This window comes from Saccostrea cucullata, unplaced genomic scaffold (genome assembly GCF_032062105.1).
Source record: "Saccostrea cucullata isolate Sc308-1 unplaced genomic scaffold, CSIRO_AGI_Scuc_v1 ctg1522, whole genome shotgun sequence".
Classification (NCBI taxonomy): domain Eukaryota; kingdom Metazoa; phylum Mollusca; class Bivalvia; order Ostreida; family Ostreidae; genus Saccostrea; species Saccostrea cuccullata.
In genome coordinates, this window is record NW_026926149.1 from 21672 (window position 1) to 43472 (window position 21801).

At 35.4% G+C, this 21801-nt stretch overlaps 2 protein-coding genes and 2 pseudogenes across 2 annotated transcripts; 1 reads left to right on the top strand and 3 right to left on the bottom strand.

Annotated features, from left to right (window-relative positions):
- Nucleotides 1-3591: 3591 nt before the first annotated feature.
- LOC134270941 (uncharacterized) lies at nt 3592-14485 on the bottom strand (annotated as a pseudogene).
- LOC134270942 (uncharacterized) lies at nt 14314-16701 on the bottom strand (annotated as a pseudogene).
- A 152-nt stretch (nt 16702-16853) lies between these two features.
- On the bottom strand, nt 16854-17781 carry LOC134270943 (uncharacterized). The gene is made up of 2 exons (XM_062753213.1): nt 17767-17781; nt 16854-17261 (listed from the first exon to the last, which is right to left on the bottom strand). Exons 1-2 carry the CDS (start codon nt 17779-17781, stop codon nt 16854-16856), a joined length of 423 nt encoding a protein of 140 aa, XP_062609197.1.
- A 2658-nt stretch (nt 17782-20439) lies between these two features.
- On the top strand, nt 20440-21510 carry LOC134270944 (histone-lysine N-methyltransferase SETMAR-like). The gene has a single exon (XM_062753214.1). The coding sequence runs from the start codon at nt 20440-20442 to the stop codon at nt 21508-21510; it is 1071 nt and encodes a 356-aa protein (XP_062609198.1).
- The last annotated feature ends 291 nt before the right edge of the window (nt 21511-21801 follow it).

The window sequence follows — 21801 nt, forward strand, 5'->3', positions numbered from 1 at the left end:
TTCACTAACAAAATCTGAGTGAACTGTAGTTTTGTATTATTGATATTCGGTAGAGTGCTTACTGGAGGCATTGGTGATTCCTCAGCAACCGTGAAGTCAAAAACATTTTCTTCCTCTATGTCATCCTCCATACCGTTTGGCTCTGTTGGGCGGTTATAAAAACCATATGAAATATACTGTAATAGTTATGGTAAATTCGATTTTGTATATGAACACAACTTTAACGTACCCCTTTTGAAGTATTTCGGGAAGATCCAATGGAAATCAGCATCTTGGAAGGGAAGTGAAATTATTACATGAAATGATGAGTACTATTTTAATACTGAGAGCATATCTATGTATTTTTTTTTTTTAGAAGAGTTGATTTTTATAATAATTCAACAGGAATGTAAATGAGGCAAATCAATAGGTCAGGAGCTAAGTCTTATATGGGGAAGAATTAGCGCACATTTTTAAAAGAAAAATCCATGCAATAGTTTCCCAGGAAAGGTTCGAACAGAATTTTGTATACAGATAGACAGAAGGACAGGGAAGAGGATGCACCTTCTAAAATGAAATTTGTTATATACATCTATCAAAAGAATTTCGAAGTCTAGTTCTGTTTAAAGTACGGTCCTGTACATTTTGACAGAGTTACGCCCCTTGTACTTAAAAATTTCATTTATTCGGGAGTGGGTGTTTTCACAAACATTTCTTGTTTATTTAAATTATATCCAAATCATCGTAGGTCTTAAAAAAGACATCCACCCATACTTGTCCTCAACTTTTCCAAAGTATTTGAAACTGGCCTGGACGTCATTTTGGAGTTTTTCCAAATTTTCTGCAATTTCGATCAGGTGCCATGGAGGAGTAAGTGTCCCTTGCTGATCGGTCACGCCTTGTCATGATCAGGAAATAACATCTTCCCTGGTGATATTTCTGCAGTCGGAGCATGAGTCTTTGAATCTGAGTAGGACAATCGCTCATGGATTTCTTGAAGATGGTTTCCATGGGCTTGTTGTGATCAGGTTCTATCTGCACAGTTTTTCCATATATAAATTGATGGAATCGCTCACGGGCGAATGTGATTGCCAAACTTTCTTTCTCTATTTGAGCGTAGTTCTTTTCTGCTGTTTTCATAGCTCTTGAGGCGTACGTTACAGGTATTCATTTGTCATCATGTCTTTGTAGAAGAACCGCTCTGGCCTGTCTTTGATCAGGTACTTTAAAATTACTACCAAACTTAAACTGATCATAATTTGAATATCGTCAATAGGATAAATGTAATAGAGGATGAGTGACTGTGTCATTCTTGGCATACAGTGGAGTATAGTAAAGGAGATATAAAACTTAATGTAATAAAATACAGTGAAATGAAGGATATGGAAATAACGAACAGTATTCAATCTCAACGTCCATTAAACAAATATACAAAATAAGAGCAGAGCAAACACGGACCTCCGAAATATCAGAGGTGGGATCAGGTGCCATGGAGGAGTGAGCATCCCCTGCCGACCGGTCACACCCGCCGTGTGCTCGTTGTCATAATCAGGAAATAACGGAAAAAATCCGTGGTCAATTCAGTGTATAAATAATGGAATAACATTGGTATGAAAAACGTCAGTCAGCATTTCATTCAATGATAAATTGTATTTGCTGACAAGGTCATTGTATCGACCATAGAATTTACGAAATGATGACTTTAAACGAGACTGTTGATATTCTTGTTTCATCAACTTGCTTGTCAATAATTTACCTCGTTTAAGAAATTGTTCATACGTAGAGCATGCTCTTGCGTATCGAATCAACTGAGATATAAATACTCCGTATGCAGGTGATGAAGGTATATTGCTGCATAAGTAAGGGAAGTTGACGATAGAAAAGTTATAGTTATCACGTTGATCATATAGCTTGGTTGTTAGATTACCATTAGTGTCTTTTTCAAGTAAAATATCCAAGTATGAAGCAGAAGTGTCGGACTCTGTGGTATCTTTTATCTCAAGCTCACCAGGATATATCGTGTCGACGTAGGAATGGAAATTATCATTTTTAATTGACAATACGTCGTCGATATATCTAAATGTCGAGTTGAAAGCCACAGCAAGCGTTTTCTTCTTTTCACGCAAAAGATTTTGCATAAATTCCGCCTCATATGAATATAAAAATAAGTCTGCTAATAACGGAGCGCAATTTGTACCCATGGGAATTCCAATAGATTGTTTGAATACCTGATCTCCAAAAACCACATTGATACTGTCAATCAGAAACTCAAGCATCTTCTTGATGTCAACTTCAGAGTACTTATGTGTGCAATCATAATCTGTTTTAACAAAATAATTTTTCAAATGACCAATGACGAGGTAAGTAAACTTACGAGTTCCATTTTTGTTGAAGAAGCAGCTGTCAATGATATCAAAAAGCCTGGATTTTAATTTGTCGTGGGGAATTGTTGTGTATAAAGTTGAAAAGTCGTAAGTTTTTATGCTGTTGATTTTTGTAAAGTCTTGTGATTTCAAATTGTCCAAAAGTTCTTTAGAATTTTTCAGTATCCACATCTGATTTACACCACTTCTTGAATGTATGGTTGTACAGTACTCTTGAAGTTTTTCCTTCACTACTGTCAATATTTTAGTGAGAAGTAACGAAAGAGGCTTGGTTTAACATTTACTGGAACCTGCAATGTATCTTTGTTCGTAAGGATTCTTATGAAGTTTCGGAATGCAATATATATAAGGTAGTTCAAATTCATTTTGGCTCTGTGGAATATTAAAAGTATTCAAAACTGACAGGTGATTTTGAAGAATTTCTTCCTTAGAAAGAGAAGTATATGTATAATTAGGATTACCACTTGTAGAATTAAATCCAAGTTCTTCTAGAATGCAATTTATATAATGAGCCTTGCAAACGAAGACAATGTTGTTACCTGCTTTGTCGGCAGGAACCAGTACGTACTGATCGTGTAATCTATCTAATTCTTTTTTCACTTCTGGTTTATTGAACACAGAAGGATAGATGGTTTTCGTATTGCCCCTCAATCTTTTAATAAGTGACTTTAACATGGATCTGATACATTTAATCTATTCTGACAAGGTGTCAATGTCTTCTTTTTCATATCTAGCCCATCGTCTGGCGTAATTTTCAACAGAATCCATAATATTTATGAAATTCCGACGCCAGTTGAAGGATCGGGATATAGGATGTTAAAAAAGTTATATTTTTTCCTGTTTTGTTGGATGAATAATATTGTTGGTTGAATGTTGAAGGCCTTCTTGTTAACATGAATTCGTAATAAATAGAGTCGATGTCATCATAAAAGACTGGTAAGGCTTTCAGGTGGCCGGACAAGATGACATTTTACAGTGGCTTTCTGATCCCTTCTCACTTTTAAGGGGGACTTAGGCGGGACTTCCATTATATGGAATTATATTTTTCTCTCATGTAATTTATGATGTATAGACTTGCAACTACTTTTAATATTTGGTTGTTGCCTAAACGCGGAAGGAAAAATTATGTCGAAGAAATAACGTAGATTTGATATAAATCAGATATAAAATGCAATAATGAAAGTACTCGTTGCAGGACAGTTGATGCTTTGTTTGGATGGCAACGTTTTTAATCACACGACGGCTTGTGTCCACCGGACACGTAGTTGTAGTTGAGATTGTCAGTGGCAAAAACCTTGGACCTCTTACAGTCGGTGTCCTCTATCTTAAGAATACGGAACAGCCCGTGAGAAATGCGAATTTTGAGCATTTTTTGATTAAAAGCTTCCTTTCTTTTGTTTTTGATAGTAGTTCTCTGTTTTTTGTTTTCTACGTACTGTTTTGCAATCCTACAATAAAATGGAATATTTAATTTTTTTATGGAAGAATTGCGGTTGTTCATTTTTTTTTGGTATGATCCTACAAAAAGGGTCAAATTTTCATGAATCTTTTTTTTTTTTTGCAAAATTGTAGTATTTTATGTTTTTAAATACTTATTGCATTAAAAAAAATTACATCAGGGGAATTTTATGTCAATTTAAAACTTTCCAATGAAACTTTCGATAAGGAACACTGGGCGAAATTAATTGCATAAGAACAATACAACAATAGAAATTTTTATATGGCTATATGCTTTATTTTCCTCAGTGAATGTAAGTGCACAATGGAATTATTTTTAAGAGGGCAAAATATTCCAAACAAACTATTAATTTCCTTTATGATATTGTTAATGATGCTCTGTATGGAATTTTAAGACATTTCACAAAGAACTTGAGAATTTTTGCATAAGCTTTAATTAACTTAACATTATCAGTGTCCCAAGTTTGGTTACACTCCATGTATTCTAGCATCGCCATCTGGTTGCTATGGTCTTAAATCCCATAAAATGGGATCACACTGTCCAGCTCCATGGGTAAATGAAAGTTTATTTCATGCAAGTTTCTCTTTAGCTTTGTCCACTTCAGAATTCTTAGGAAGACTCCTTCTCTTGTTGGGTATCATGTCTTTATGCGCGAGTCCACTTTCCTCATGAAGTCGAATTTGCAAATGTTTATGCATCTGTACGGGATGTTACTGAGACATGCACATTACCCCCGAGGTGTAGATAATAATCAACGTCTTTGTCTCTCTTCACATCCTCCAGTTTCTTGTCTATCATTTCTATAGTGTCACACAGGATGCACCATCTAGACAAGGGCAATTATCAAATTTGCATTTTTGAAGGGATAGGCCTATATTTGCTGAAAAGCATATATGCTTATTGAAGAAATGAACTTATGAGTGTATGGCGTTTTGACACGCAATGAGGATTTAGCATATGGACAAGGCATGTTTTATATCATTTTTTTTCTTATCTAAAAATCTTATTCTAATAAGTTTGTAAATGTATTATCTTATAATTTAATAAGTAAAATTGAATACATTGACAAACAATTCATTTTTATAGAAAGGAAACGTATTGAGCAAAACACTGTATTCATTGATGTGATATAATGTACATTCCATCCACAATATCGCATGTTGTGTTGTACTCAGTGTTTTGTCGGTGTTAAGGGAATTTGAATCTGATCATTTGGGATCAAAATGGCGTTTTTACGGAAGTACGCCATGTTCTGACGTTGTATAGGGTCCCCTTAATTTCCTTGTCATCTCTACTCTTGATTTAAATAAAGTTCACAAAAATAAAATATTTCACATGCATTTTGTTAGTATTTGTTTAACAACATTCAACATGTTGCTTACATGTTTATGTTACGTTTGTCCCAGAAATCCCGCGAGATTTGTACATTCTCGGACTTTTTCACAAAAGAGCGCACTAAGAACTATAACTCTTTAATAGTGGAAATAAAACGTATTATTGTGTTTGGTGAAAATGTCCCATCACAGCAACCATACTTTTAGTTTAATCTTTCTGTTTACTCTTTGAAATGTATAAAATAATATTATATTATTATTAATACAATTTTTTGATGTTTTTATTACTTAAAATTCAAATGATAAATCTTTTAAAACTATGCATTGAAATTCTTTTAAATGCTACTCCTCAGGTCATTCGAATTTTTTTTTTTTATGTTTAGCGTCCGCGTGCGCCTTGGTTTTTGACACCCAATATCAGAAAAAACAAAGAAAATCAGAAGACCCGATTTTGATTACTCTGGTCGAAATGTTAGAATTCTATCATATCCTTTTATAATCTGTCTACATTTTTTCATATTTGGTATATTTTGAGCATTTAGGAAATGGATTGTGCTATAGTATAGATTTAGAAAGGAGATAACATACTTTTTTGAAATCAAATCCTTTGAAAGACGTTACTTTTATGACTATAAACTCTGTGCTTTCTTTTTTGGTCTGTGTGGTTTTTTTTTTTTTGCGAATAGGTAGGTAGGTTTTTGAGAGATGAGTGGACGCTAAACATAGAAAAAACTTGGAATGGCCTAATACAGTTTTAGTCTGATTTTAATATAATGTGGCATGCAAGTAGACTACACTAAGAACATAAAGAGACTTAATCAAGGATAATTCTTCTATTTATCGCTGTTGAATAGTTTCATTCCCAACTGCTTTTCTCTTCCTTTGCTAAAATCACAAACCAGTAGAGCTTCGAATAGTCTCGACAGAGACTTCTGGTTCTTTTTATTGCTGTTTTAAATTTTCAAGTCCCAATTGCTACATTTCTATTCCTTTGTTCGATATGCAAGAGCATGCTCTACGTATGAACAATTTCTTAAACGAGGTAAATTATTGACAAGCAAGTTGATGAAACAAGAATATCAACAGTCTCGTTTAAAGTCATCATTTCGTAAATTCTATGGTCGATACAATGACCTTGTCAGCAAATACAATTTATCATTGAATGAAATGCTGACTGACGTTTTTCATACCAATTGTTAGTCCATTATTTATACACTGAATTGACCACGGATTTTTTCCGTTATATCCTGATTATGACAACGAACACACGGCGGGTGTGACCGGTCGGCAGGGGATGCTCACTCCTCCATGGCACCTGATCCCACCTCTGATGTTTCGGAGGTCCGTGTTTGCTCTGCTCTTATTTTGTATATTTGTTTAATGGACGTTGAGATTGAATACTGTTCGTTATTTCCATATCCTTCTTTTAAGTATAATCCAGTAGAGTTACAGTCTCCACAGAGACTTATGGTTCCTAAATGTATCTCAATTGCTGACACGGGTAAAGGGGATACCGATGATTTCCCTCCGTTTTTTCCTTATAAGCTTCTCTTCATTTAGTCCGAAAAATCTTACGTTTTTCTGGCTTTTTTACGATTTTGATATTTTCCATGCCAAGAAAAACGTCAGAACAGGTGCCATTACCAAAACTGGGAAATCGCCGCCTCCAACCGGGGGCGGCATTTAGAGGTTGATTTTCGATACTTGTAAACCGAATTAAATGCTGAATTTACATATTATCAATAGTACAACACCTTTAGTACTCACCAACATTGTTTTTATGTTTCCTTTATGAAATAATATAATCCGATGAACACATTTTATCTGACTGTTGAGATTTGTTTTCATTTCGTGCATTTTAAAATCGAGCGAGTTCTGAATTGGAATATGGCGTGGTAAATTCTATTCATCGATGTTGGTGAGTTCTAGGAGCATTGTGCCATTGATAAATTGTAATGTTGCATCTAATTCGATTCCCAACTTCTGGTGGAGACGGTGAAATTTCCGGTTTTCGTAATGGCGCCAGTTCTGACGTTTTCCTGGCATGTAAAATATCAAAATCGTTAAAAAGATCGAAAAACGTCAGGTTTTTCGAACTACTCTTCGTTTAGCATTTATGGCTGTTTTCTTTTACGGCTCATGTTAGCTCCTTGTATTCTTTTTTGTTCCTCTTCACTTTTTGCGCTGTTCCTTGGTTTCCACCCGTGATCAGCTTTTTTATGCATTTTTGAGTCTTTTTCTGTTCCTTTTTGGTGGACTTTATGAAGCTCTTTAGTTCTTTGTTTTGCTTCTTCACTTAGATGTTTTTCTCTGTAGATAGTGTCCATCCCTAGATGCATCATCCGTGCAAGTTTAGTTCAGGTAGGACTTATAATAAGTTACTTGGAAATGGACCTGCTCCAAAAACTTTAACCAAATCACTCATCTAGAAAATGTAGGTCACATCTAGTGAAGATAATTTTATTTTTTTCCATACGTATTTACGAGGAAAAAAAATCGTAATTTTATCAAATACCATATCTTTTGTACTGACAAGAAATTTGTGATTCGATATGTCAAGATATGTCACACCAGCGATTTTACAAAACGTTGTTTGGAAGGAAATATATAAATCAAAAGAAATTTAATCATCTTCACCTTTGGCACACAACTGTCACGTATCACGTGTTACTTATTTGGCACGAGCGCAGGACTTGATCAGTTTGCGGCGGGATTTTGCACCGGCAAGATGGAGTGGACTGTGATGATAGTGACTTTTTTTAAATTTCTTTGATTGATGCGTGTGGAAGTTGTGTGCCCACTGCTTCTAGGGTAGCAGACTGTCAAAATGATACTGACCCATTTGTTCGAATCCACAGCGATTAAGGATGTTTTAGTTTTTAGTTGTTTCTAAGCTTTCATTCCAAGCAACTTGCAAAATCTTGCAAAGAAAGGAGGTAAATTAAAAATTGTGCAATTGTAAGTTATAAAATTCTTTTAACGTTTTTTTTTTGTGGTTATAGTGTACTTATCTGTTTGTTTTAATGTTCAATGTAATTTTTTTTACAATATTTATCGTTTATTATTAGAGCAAAGCATAATTTTTCTTACGTAACTTATTTTGTCACATACTGCGCTGACTAACCGTACCTCTAATTCTGAAGAGTTCCGTAATAGAAATACAGTGTATTGTTGGTGCTTTGAAAAAAATATCATTTCAATTCAGGTAATGAGAAACTTTTATTTTTTAATCTTCCTTTTTTTTAATTTCAGTCTTGCACACAAATGGAATCACCTGAACTCGAAGCTTTGTAAATTCAATGAAAGAGTATCATTCGAAAGGTATTACACGTTATTGATTAATAAACATAAGTTAACATTACATACCAAACATATACTGGTAGTGCAATAAAGTAAGATACAGAGCCTGTTATAATAATTTCTCTCATCAACTGTTAATCTGAATTTTAAGGATAAGATAGAGAAAGTGAGAAAAATTTATATATTTGTGGGAAATATGTTGTCGGCAGGGTATTCCACTGCGTTCCCATCGTGACGATGATACGTGTGACAACAATTTAAATATAGGGAATTTGAAAAAAAAAACTATTGAAGATTTGTTGTCACTTAGATGAAATTAAGGAGCATCTTCAACCATGTGCGATGATTTTCAAATATTTATTCAAAAGTACACAAAACAAACTCTTATATTTAGATAAAACAAAAACGACATCTTCCGGTTACAAGAGAAACCAGAAGTCTCTGTCGAGACTGTAGCTCTACTGGTTTGTACTTACAAAAATCATTGCACTATTTTATGTATTTTTGTGTAGTCTACTTGTGTGCCAACTTATTTTGAAATCAGACCAAAACTGTAGAAGGAATAGTGTTTTAAAGGAAATTCACTGAGAATTCTATTTATAGTAACCATGGCAACACCGTTCACAGAAATCCAAAACCGATGCAATATTCTATGTATCTTAGTGTAGTCTACTTGTGTGCCAAGTTATATTGAAATCATACCAAAACTGTAGAAGGAGGAGCGTTTTCAAGGAATTTCACAGAAAATTCTATTTTTCGTAACCATGGCAACATCGTTCATCGAAATCAAAAACCGATGCATTATTCTATGTATCTTAGTGTAGTCAACTTGTGTGCCAAGTTATATTGAAATCGGATTTAAACTGTAGGAGGAGAAGCATTTCAAAAGAATTTCTCAGAAATTTCTATTTTTAGTAACCATGGCAACACCGTTCATTGAAATCAAAAACCGATGCACTATTCTATGTATCGTAGTGTTGTCTACTTGTGTACCAAGTTATACTGAAATCAGACATAAACTGTAGAAGGAGGAGCGTTTTAAAGGTATTTTACAGAAAATTTTATTTTTAGTAACCATAGCAATACCGTTCATCGAAATCAAAAACCGATGCACTGTTCTATGTATCTAAATGTAGTCTACTTGTGTGCCAAGATATATTGAAATCAGACAAAAACTGTAGAAGGAGTAGCGTTTTAAAGGAATTTAACAGAAAATTATATTTTAGTAACCATGGCAACACCTTTCATTGAAATCAAAAACCGATGCACTAATCTATTTATCTTAGTGTTGTCTACCTGTGTGCCAAGTAATACTGAAATCAAACTAAAATTGTAGGAGGAGTAGCATTTTGAAAAATTGTTTACAGACAGACAGACAGACGGACGGACGCCGGACGCATTACTATCGCATAAGCTCTTCTGGTCTCTGACCAGTAGAGCAAAAAACTGCATAATTTAAGTATTTTTCTTCCCCATAAATATTTTTCATAGTTACAGTATTTGTAATGATTTTTGAATATGTTATGCAGACTGCAAATGTCTACAGTAATGTCTAATATATCAGTAAAAGTCACTTCCGGTCGCGTGACTTCCTGTCCTCAAAATCAGAAGTTATAGCTAGATCTCGTAAACGGTAAGAGATTAAGACACCAAACTTATAGGAATGAAAGCCAAAATCATTTAGGTTTACGTTGTCCGCCATCACTTCCGGTCGTCACAGGAAGTGATCACAGAAATCGAAAATTTTACCTTTTCTTCTTTGAAACATTTTTGCATCACATTATAGCATCTTATATGTAGTTTCGAAATGTATCATTCCCACCGGAAACAAAAACGACACCTTCCGGTTATAAAGAAAAAGACGAGACCACTACCTTATATGGAAGGCAATTTTCAACACGTGACGATATCTTCGTCACACCTGTTCGCCAATCAAATGAATGAGTCCCATAGCATGACACTGTACTACGTGTTTATGATTCAAAGGCGACACGTGGTTTCTGCATAAGATTCACTTCGCCACCGGAAAAACCGTAGAGCTTCTTTTCACTTCAAAGTTCGAAATTGAAAGATTACATTCCCAAGACATTGCTCCATGCTCACATTAAAGGACAGACTTAGTAATAGATAACTTTTTCTAAAAGTTCGAATAATGTTCAAACGCTTTGATGTTTGCATGTACATTAAAAAAATTTGATAATATTGAGGGGTCAAATATTTAATAGCGCACCTTGTACTGCTGTCTAAAACAGTACTGCTGTTCTTCTTCTTTTCTTTCATCGGGTACACACTCCATCTACCTGACTTTTTATTGAAAGTTCTCTGCATCTGGAAAATGATTGTCATCTTTAGTATTTATTCATTACAAAAAAATATTAATTTTCAGAACTTCAATTACATTTTATATATATCTTGGGAATGAGTACCTGACAGTGCCATCTTTGTTCACAATTGGTTCTCTGTCAACATTTTCATTATAATCAAGTGCTGCCAAAAGACTCCTAGCTCTGTACACAGGCGGTGTATAGGCAAATCGTTTGGAGCTGTACATCAGCATGTGGTTGTGGAAGCTTTCCAGCTCTGCAGTGCTTCTGAAAGACAAATAGTACACTTTGAGGAAATTTTTTATTTTATATCAAATTGAAATACTTTAGTTTACCTGAAACACATTTAATGGTTCACAAATATTGCATACCTGAAATTTAGGTAATAAGGTATGTTGTGCAGTAGCCTCTTGTCTAAAACAACTTTTCTAAGAGCTTCATGCCCTGGACTGCCCTTTATCAACAACTCCTTGTCCCCTGCCTCTTCACCTGTTAAAGGGTCATGCATACATGCACTTGTACCCGTCTCACTATAGGTTAAGTACCACTAGTGTTCTCCAACGACGTGATGCAAAACTCCAACCCATTTCACTAGAAATTAATGATAGTAAAATATAATACAACAAATAAAATTCAGTTACAAGTATATGATCTTTGGATAATTTACCAAATTCTAGTTGGTCAAAATGCTTGTTGAATATCTTTTGAGACAGACTTTTATCTGCAAGGTGGAAAGGAAACTTACGTATCGTCTCTGCAGTCTGGTGAATGACGATTGGCTCGGACCATTTGCAAAAACTTGGCAAATAATTTCATTTTATTGAAATAATTGCCCGAAAACAGAATATATGATGCAATCATGAGGTCTGCTCCATGAAGTCCCCGATTCAAGACAGGCTGACTACACCATTTGTCTGCTATGTGAGAGTTTTGACAAATCTGAAAATATTCATTGTCTGCTTTCAACCTTTATGTTTTGCTTCTTGAAATCATTATTCATATTACAACAATTAATAATAATAATGCAATATTCATACCCATTTTAGATATACAGCAGACCCAACATGTTTTATGGATATTTGTATGCCCTCTCCACATCCTTTCACTTTACAGACAGAGTCCACCTTTTTGTTGGCTAATATTTTTAACTGAGGTAGGTACACAAGAGCAGTCTTGTTCTCTGTCAGGTGCTCCAAGTCTTCTTCTGTTAACACTCTACATATAGAGGGACCAGCTTCCTCCTCCTCTTCCTCTTCAACTTCCTCCACAGTTGGAAACACAGACTCCACTCCAGGGCAGTCCTCAATTCCAGTAATGTCTTTTGGTCTACAATTAAAAGAAAGTCAAAAAGTATCCACCTATGCATCTCTATTGACAAGTCTACCTAAGAATAGAAATTTAGCCAGAAATGATGTTAAAGCAGTTAGACAGAATCTGTGACTTCAGTGGACATCATCAAACATTTTTTGCAGGCTTTTACAATATACCACATCTCAATTTTGACTTTATTCAACTCCTTGTTATTGTTAATAAACCATACCCAATTGATATGCTGAAGCTTGGTTGATATGACTCATCATCACTTTCCTCCAGGTCTTCGGATTCTTCAGGTATGTCAATACTTATTCTGAAATCAATGAAAATGAGTATTATATTAAAAGTCAGAAGGTAATGAAAATGTTCTGTGAAAAAACAAAAGGTGTTGTAAACTATAAAGAGCTTAAAAATTGTGTAAGTAATTAAAATAATTTGAAATCCAAATACCCCTAAAAATAATAATAAAAGCTCAAATAAATGTTGGTTCAGGTAGACAGATTTACTTCATAGACCAGCTTTCCTTCTATTCCATAAGTCAGAAAGAAATGAAAATATATAAATAAAAGTTCTTACTCCAAAGGATCCAAATATGATGCTGAGTATTTTGATCCCTTTGCCTTTCTGCTGAAAATAGGTCAGAATTTTATGTAATTGTACAATAATTAAAATGGAAATTTCATTTATTTTCTGTTGTTTAGCTATATCATGAACCTAAATGCTTTGAACATTTCCATTAAATCATGATCTATACAACTTTTGGTTTCATTTTAAAAGATTGTAAGCTGATCAGTCAGAAAAAAATATAACAGCTACTAAATTTAATTGGTCTTGATATTTACTGATAATATAAAAAGCTCATCATTTACTTAACTTACCTGTCTGGTGGTCTGGGGCAAGTAATCTCACTCCTTGATGGTCCTGGCTCCATTTCCTCTATTCCTGACATTGCCCTGAAAATGAAAACAGATATGATATTGAATTCTGCATTAATTTATATGTTCTGTGTAATGAAACATTCAGGCTCTTAACAGAACAGAGTAGATTGGAGGTTTTGTAGCGGACAGTATATAGGGAACCTATACTGCCTCGCTAGTGAGCTAGCTTTTCTGGTGATGCGGTAGAGTCTCCCTCTATTTCAGGCAAGTTAAGCAACGGCATGCCTGTTTAACCCTTGGATGGGTGACTGCTTCACGTTACATTTTTAAAACTTTTAACACACTCATGGGTAAACTTAATCTTGACATTTAATATCAAATACATGTGGCATATATACATGTACTGTAATTGTATTAAATTTAGCATGTACAATATTTGGGAGAAATTTAATTTTCAAGAAGTTAGCGTAGATTTGATTTAGCACTGTCTGACTTTTCTAGTTATAAAAGTTAATGTACAAGACATTTAGTGATGCACTTGTATTAGTGTACTCTGCTTTAAATTGGTCAAAATTGCTAAAAAGAGAACACCACTAAATGTAATATGTTTACAGTATATCAAGCTTACTGATCAGATGTTTTTCCAGATTCTGCAGATGAAATGTCTGAAATGCCAGCTAGATGCTTGAACAGCTCTTTTCTGTGTTTGAGACCATGCATTGGGGTTGATGACACTACCTTTCGTATTGCGTAATTTTCCAAGATGTTAGAACAATATGTTAACAATAAAAATTCCTAATTAATTATATGAAATTTAAATTTAGTAATATTCTAGTAATCTACCAGAATGTATGCCTTTAATTCTCTATTGATCATATATATATACCTTGCCACGAACTTCTATCTGATCTTGAGATTCCAGTAGTTTTTGTTCTAGTGCTGAGAGTTCTGCTCTCATTGACCTCTCCACATTTGTAACACTTTGCTGCCTTCTAACATAGTCCTTAACCCTGTTTGAAAAAAAAATAACCTTAGCTTTACAAGAACATTTCATTTTGTACAATGTTTAATGCATAGTGCATAATTTTTCTCCTTTTCATATTTCAATATTCGATAAAAATAATAAACCTTGACCTTATATTTCTATAAAATTATAAACCAGGAAGTAAAGTTGTACATACCTGATGCCCTCTATTTCATCAGATCGACGTTTGTTATACAGCAACAATCTAGCCTGAGAGACTTCTGCAGCAAATCGGAAGTTCTGTGGTGTTGTGTCCTTTTCATCAAAGTTTTTGATGTCATTACGAATCTTTTCTTGAATCTTAATAATGTCCTCTGGCTCAGGGAGACATTTTTCCTTGCTGAAGCTACGAATCTGAAGTGTGACTATTGCTAGTTTTGTAACTTTTATGGACCATTCAAACTTCATAAACTTCAGGAATGACTTACTGTCATTGGCTGCCTGCTCATCTTTACTTTTTATTCCCTCCGCCCATTTAGCACTCAACATTTGTTTAATTTCATATCCAAGCCTAATGGCTGTTGATGGGGCTTGCAAATCTTCCTCCGAATCAAAACCAGGCGAGGCTGTTATCAATGCACCCTTAGCCACATTATATCAAAATGTTCAGGTCGAAGCAAATCCGACATGGATAAATTCGAATTCAGCAACTCTCGTGTATTCGCTAATAGTCGGGCTGCTTCCCTCATCCTGGATGAAGTGTAATACTTCCTCTTTAATTTATTCCCAATGTTTCTTGATAGCCAAGTATTCCCGAGACACATGATGAGTGGATCTGTTTGAGCAATTTTGGATATAATGTCATTTGTCATAATGGGAAAGACTTCATTTATCAAACCTTTGCTGGCTTTGTTCTGCAACCTTCCACTGAGGTACATACTCTGAACACGTAACTCTCCCTTACTACTAGTTCTATCGTCGATTTTTGCTGGGCAGATCTTCTGGTGCTTATACATTGTGATATCATGCTTTAGCCATTGTAGGCATCCTGGACACGGTTCATAGTCCTCAAGTTTTATTTGTTTATGTTGTCTTCTTCCCAAAATTATCTCACCTTTTCCTTCTGTTACAACTTGTTCATTGTGGCTGTTGTCACCCCTGTTTCGAAGAATGTCCCAAAGAATCTGTTTATTCCTTCTCGTTTCTGTGCACTCCATTATTTCTCTTACTTGCAGTTCATTTTTGTGAACCTGTTTCATGTGTTTAGAGATATTGGTGACAACAGTTCTTGCAGTAAGCACACGCATGTACTTGATCATAAATGTTTGTTTTCGAAAGTTCTCTAACAAAGATGTCTAAATCATTCCTTCACATTGGTCCTCTTCAGATGACCCGTCCGACTTCTCCTTTTCTCCTGTGTTGACATTGTTTACAAAATTGGAGTCAAGTGCTTCTTCATCTATAATTGACTCAGTCCCTTTTTGAACTTTCAAAAGTGGATAAACATCACTCATCTCACCTCCTGAAGACAAACTGTCACTGATAACTTCCTTAATAATCACTTTTTGCTTTGCTACCACTTGGAAATTTTTTCTTTTTATTTTCTTGCTTGTCTCCTTACAGTCTGCAGTTCCCCTGGAAAGTTGCTCATCCTGAGAATCGTTACATAAGTTTTCTTTCTGGGTAGATGTCATGATTTTTTTTTCCTGCTTTTTGTTGGGAATCAACACATCTGAATCATTATGATCTACTGATGGGACATAAGGGTCTTTAAGACTGTTGCATGGTTGCTTGTCCTTAAATACATCATTGTTTAAATTTTGCTTCTGTTTTACTGTCCGGGATCTTTTTCTATTTCTCTTTTTTAGGATCGAATTTTTGTGAGAATTGTCTGTATCATAATCATCATGTTCATCTTCACATGGGATGTACAAAGGGTCATCAGATAAAGAGCTGCAAGAACTTATATCATCAAGCGCTAGTATTGAATTCAGAATTTCCAAATCCTTCTTGTTTAGCTCTTCAATGACAAATGAATTTTCAACATCTTGTCCCACAGTACTTGTAGCCAGCTCATTAAAAAAGAGAAGATCCTCATTAACTTTACAAGTCTTGTCACTGGACACTGTCTGTTCACCACCATCTTCTCTACAAGTCTTGTCACTGGACATTGTCCATTTACCACCATCTTCTCTACACGTCTTGTCACTGGACATTGTCCATTTACCACCATCTTCTCTACACGTCTTGTCACCGGACACTGTCCGTTTACCACCATCTTCTCTACAAGTCTTGTCACTGGACATTGTCCATTTACCACCATCTTCTCTACACGTCTTGTCACTGGACATTGTCCATTTACCACCATCTTCTCTACACGTCTTGTCACCGGACACTATCGGTTTACCACCATCTTCTTTACAAGTCTTGTCACCGGACACTGTCCGTTTACCACCATCTTCTTTACAAGTCTTGTCATCGGACACTCTCTGTTCACCACCATCTTCAATACAAGTCTTGTCACCGGACACTGTCCGTTTACCACCATCATCTCTACAAGTCTTGTCACCGGACACTGTCCGTTTACCACCCTCTTCTCTACACGTCTTTTCACCGGACACTGACCGTTTACCACCATCTTCTATACGAATCTTGTCACCGGACACTGTCTGTTTACCCCCATCTTCTATACGAATCTTGTCACCGGACTCTGTCCGTTTACCATCATCTTCTTTACGAGTTTTGTCACTGAAGAATGTCACCATCTTCTTTCAGAATCTTGTCACCGGACACTCTCTGTTCACCACCATCTTCTCTACACGTCTTGTCACCGGACACTGTCGATTTACCACCATCTTCTCTACAAGTCTTGTCACCGGACACTGTCCGTTTACCACCATCTTCTCTACAAGTCTTGTCACCGGACACTCCGTTTACCCCCATCTTCTATACGAATCTTGTCACTGGACACTGTCCATTTTCCACCATCTTCTCTACACGTCTTGTCACCGGACACTCTCTGTTCACCACCATCTTCAATATAAGTCTTGTCACCGGACACTGTCCGTTTACCACCATCATCTCTACAAGTCTTGTCACCGGACACTGTCCGTTTACCACCCTCTTCTCTACATGTCTTTTCACCGGACACTGACCGTTTACCACCATCTTCTATACGAATCTTGTCACCGGACACTGTCTGTTTACCCCCATCTTCTATACGAATCTTGTCACCGGACTCTGTCCGTTTACCACCATCTTCTTTACGAGATTTATTTTTCACTTTTTCAAAGAAATTCAGGTAATCTGTAGGTACAAGCAGGGGCTGACAAATAGATTTTAAGGCACTTGTCCAAAGGCAAGTACATGGTCAAAATTGACTTGCCCTACCTTAATTTTTGCTTGCCCTACCATTAACAAATTCTGTATTTTTAGATCTTTCAAAAAAGAGGAAGACAAATGCTGAGTAAATCATGCAAGACACTATGCCCAGCTTTAAATTTTTGGCCTTCAAATAAATTCTATTTTTGATAAGTCACTTGCCCATGGGCAAGTGGTTGATAAAATTTTACATGCCCACCCCTAAAATCACTAGCCCCAGGCGTCAGGCAATGGGATTTGTCATCCCCTGTACAAGTATTTTTTTCACAGGTTGATCCACCTACCAATTTAAAAAACCTGTATCCTACTGAGTTATTTAACTACATGTACATGTTTATGTAAAATGTAAGTTATATAAACTCTTTCCTTCATTACCCCCCCCCCCTTGAAAAATTTCTAGATCCGCGCCTGAATAATTATCACCAGCTGATCACTTGAGGGTTGTTTACATTGTCATTTACCATTTCTAATCTTTGAATGACACATTCATTCTATATTCATTTATTTAAGCACTTCCACGTTTATAACATGTATATTGCATGCAAGTAACTAAGAAATTGTGTAACTGTTATTGTAAGAAGTAAAACAGACTATAACATTTTCTGCACATTGAATCATTTTCACCTCTTTTAATACTGGGGTAAAATATTTCACAACACCAAGAACAACATAAATAAATTAGTATAATAATTGAAAAACACTGACAAGCCCGTTATATTTTTTATAGCACCAAAAGATTTTTATTTTTCCAACAACGTGGAGGCATGTAAACAAAGGACGATAACTCTAAATATACATGATTTAATGTTTCTCGTTTCATGTGTTTGAGGTGATAGAATTCGAGAAATAAAGACTAATTGAATCAAGTTTTATGTGCAAAAAATGTTCCAGTGAATGAAGGCAAATAAAATGAACTTACATTAAATGCATAAATCACAAAACACACATCTACTTTCTGTCTAAATCTTACAGGAACTGGTGCAGATCTCGCAGGGTCTCGAGGCTGGTCTCGTTAGAGGTCAAATCGACCACTCGGATTTTACGCTACACTTAACAGCGATAAAGAATATCATCCGAACACATTAGTAGGGGTGACAAAGGGCCTTCCATAAAATATTCCCTTAGAAATAAAATCCTTAGCCTAATGAATAGGAAGCGTAACCGCCATTCAAGCCGATTTACACCTTGCGTCATTTTTCAAAATCTACGACGGACGGTAAGTGCAATAATTTATATTCGAAAATATTCAATCATCTGTCTAAAATGTATATATAAGTTATAAATAACAAATTTTTAAACTTCAGTGGGAATTGAAGTAGGATGGTACGTGATCAAATCTTCTGAGAAGGCCTTCGGCCTTTACATGATCTGATCACGTGACCGACCCACTTCAATTCCCAATGAAGTTTATAAACTTGTTATTTATTTCTTAATTATTTTAACAATTAATAAATTAGTATTTTCCTAATAGACCAAGCCGTCTTTAATCATCAGATTAAGTGGAGTGTGATAAACAACAAGATAAGGATCACCACCGACAACAAATAAGAAATGCTCCTCGAAAGATTTAAAAAAAAATTGCCCAACCAAGTCTGACAAGTCTTCCAACTCCTTCAAGTCAGACTTTGACTTCAAAACCAACAAAAAGTAAAAACTAATTGTACAGTATTGTATCACAATGACATCAGGTATTTAAAATGCTTCAGCACATTTTTTTCCTTAAATATATCAAATGTACATTTCAAACTACTTTGTTGTGTGTTTTAAACTCTAATCTTGTTTTTAGCATCAGAAAAGAAAATTGTGAACTACTCAGAGTTGAGGAACTGCAAGTACAAATGAATTTGAACACACAGTTGTTACAGGCAACTATTTCAAAGATCGATGGCCTTGGATGACTCCCAGTACCCGGTGAGATTGACACAGAATGAGACGTGTGTTTTCCTTTAAAAGCAGTGATATAAAGCTAATTATTAAAAAAAGTTGAGAAAGATAGGAAAGAATGAAGTATTACTAAATAAGAACACTAATCCCTATTTTTCTACTCTTTAACTTCTATCTGACCTATCGGTGACCTTGAGTGTCCTTTGACCAGGTAAAATTTATTGCAGCCCGGATGACCGGGCTGCTCTATACATACAGGTTTAAATGTTGGTGTATGGGGATTAGGGCGGGAGTAGTTATTCAGAATTAAAGGTTTTCTAAACATTGAAAAGATTGTTTATCAGAATGTTCGTTTCTTTACAAATTAGGAGAAACATAATATATTTACTTCCATAAAGTGAATCTGTAAAAATATATATGTTTTTCATATTTAATATATAAAGTTGCTTACCATTTACTATGGAAAAAATGAGATGTCCTTTTTTTTAAAAGATCAAATTTTACTTCTCGCAAAAAGCGTACTCTGCACAGTTCGTTTTTTATAGTCGAAAATTGAAAATACATTTTTGAGTATAGTTGGTGCATGTGTTAAACTTCAATTTATATTTCATGCAGCCAACATTTACTTGAGGAATTGATCAAGTTTAAAATGGTACCGTTTTTGTTTTATTTTTTATCCGACTATGAGTTTTCAAAATATTCGCCACTCTTGTCTCCATCATTTAGACGCAAGACTTTTCACACGTATGAAAGCAGTTTGATCAAGACTTATTTTCATGGTTTACTTTATATATATCCCGGAAGACAATTGATGGTGTAACGTCGCCGTAGCGTTCAAAGAGCGATAACTCTTCATTTTCAATCCTCTGAATGAAATACGCAAAGTACGTTTAAAAGTTTATTTACACTTTTTACACATCATAATAAAATCACAATAACATCTAATAATCACACACATATAATCCCAGTATAATATAATCCAATGTTTACATAAGTACAGATTCTGAGCAAGTGTTGTGTCTGAGAACATCCCCCCTATATACGAGGGGCATTTGGAAATTAATGAACATTAAATAATAAAAACTATTTAACATCGTTTTTCAGGAAAATTGATTGAAAAAAATAAAAATTTGATCAATTTTCTACAAAATGTGAATAATTTAAATTTTTAAAATAACGCGAACGCGAGATCTTGACATGTGACGTAAACGACGTCTGCGACACTATAGCACGACATAATGGCAAGTAAAGTCCCTGATCATTTAGAGCAAAGGGCATACTGTAAAGCAAGGGCGCTTCTCGGTTATAACCCAACAGAAATTAAAGCCGATTTGAACAAAGTTTATGGACCTTCTGCTCTATCCTATCCAACTGTTCTGAGATGGGTACGTCGATTTCAAGACGGTCGGCAGACGCTTGCAGATGACCCTCGTAGTGGAAGACCTGCAACTGCCATCACCAAAAATGAAATTGACACTGTGAAACAGATCATTGAAACTGATGCAAGATACACCGTTAATGACATTTCATCTTTCACTGGGATCAATTCGTCAGCAGTGTTTGAAATATTAAAACACAGACTAATGTTGAAAAAAGTGTGTGCTCGATGGGTCCCCCATATTCTGACAAATGAGCAGAAGAGGGTACGGGTAGAAATTTGTCGACAGTTATTAGAGAAATATGAACATTGCGATTTCAGGCGTTTAAACGAAATTGTAACTGGTGACGAAACGTGGATTTTCTTTTTCGAACCAGAAATAAAGCGAAATAATAAAGTTTGGGTGACTGACGTCAAGGACAGGCCACAAATTGCACGTCGTAGCCGCACAGTGCGAAAGATTATGTACGCTATTTTCTTTGATTCGAAGGGACCCGTCGTACAAATTCCTGTCCCAGAGTCTACCAGTGTCACTGCTAAATTCTACAAAGAAAAGGTGTTAACCAAAGTTGTGTCACATTATAAAGAGACCCGCCCTCGCACTGGAACCCGTGGTATACATTTACTCCATGACAACGCACCAGCCCATAAAGCCTCGATTGTTACCGAATATTTGACAGAGATGAACATTAAAACTTTACCACATCCTCCATACAGCCCTGATCTATCCCCATGTGACTTTTGGCTGAATCCACTCATCAAGGATGCCTTAAGAGGACGACGATTTGAAAGCCGCCAGGCTGTAGGCAGTGCGCTATACCAGTGTCTGAAGGGTATCCCTAAATCGGCCTATAAATCGGCTTTTCAGAAATGGATTCAAAGACTGAAAAAATGTGTAGAAGTAAAAGGAGAATATTTTGAAGGACTGTGATAAGCTGAATCTGTGATATTTTTGTTGAATAAAATACAGCGAATAAATATTCATTACTTTTCAAATACCCCTCGTATATCTTTAGGCCATTGCTCGCGAGGAGCAATGCGTTTTGGTCTTTTTCTAATAGTTGACCATTGCTTGCGAGGGGCAATGGTACGTAAACAAAGACTACCGGTATCTATAATTATATAATAACGGAATCAAATATAAACAACATAATGAAATAATTAAAGACCGTTACAACTTCCCCCCACTTAAGTTTTTGACTCCGTTCAAAAGAACTGACTA

What these genes read in the sequence shown, in the direction of transcription:
- LOC134270944 (XM_062753214.1), top strand. Translation starts at nt 20,440, where the DNA reads ATGGCAAGTAAAGTCCCTGATCATTTAGAGCAAAGGGCATACTGTAAA.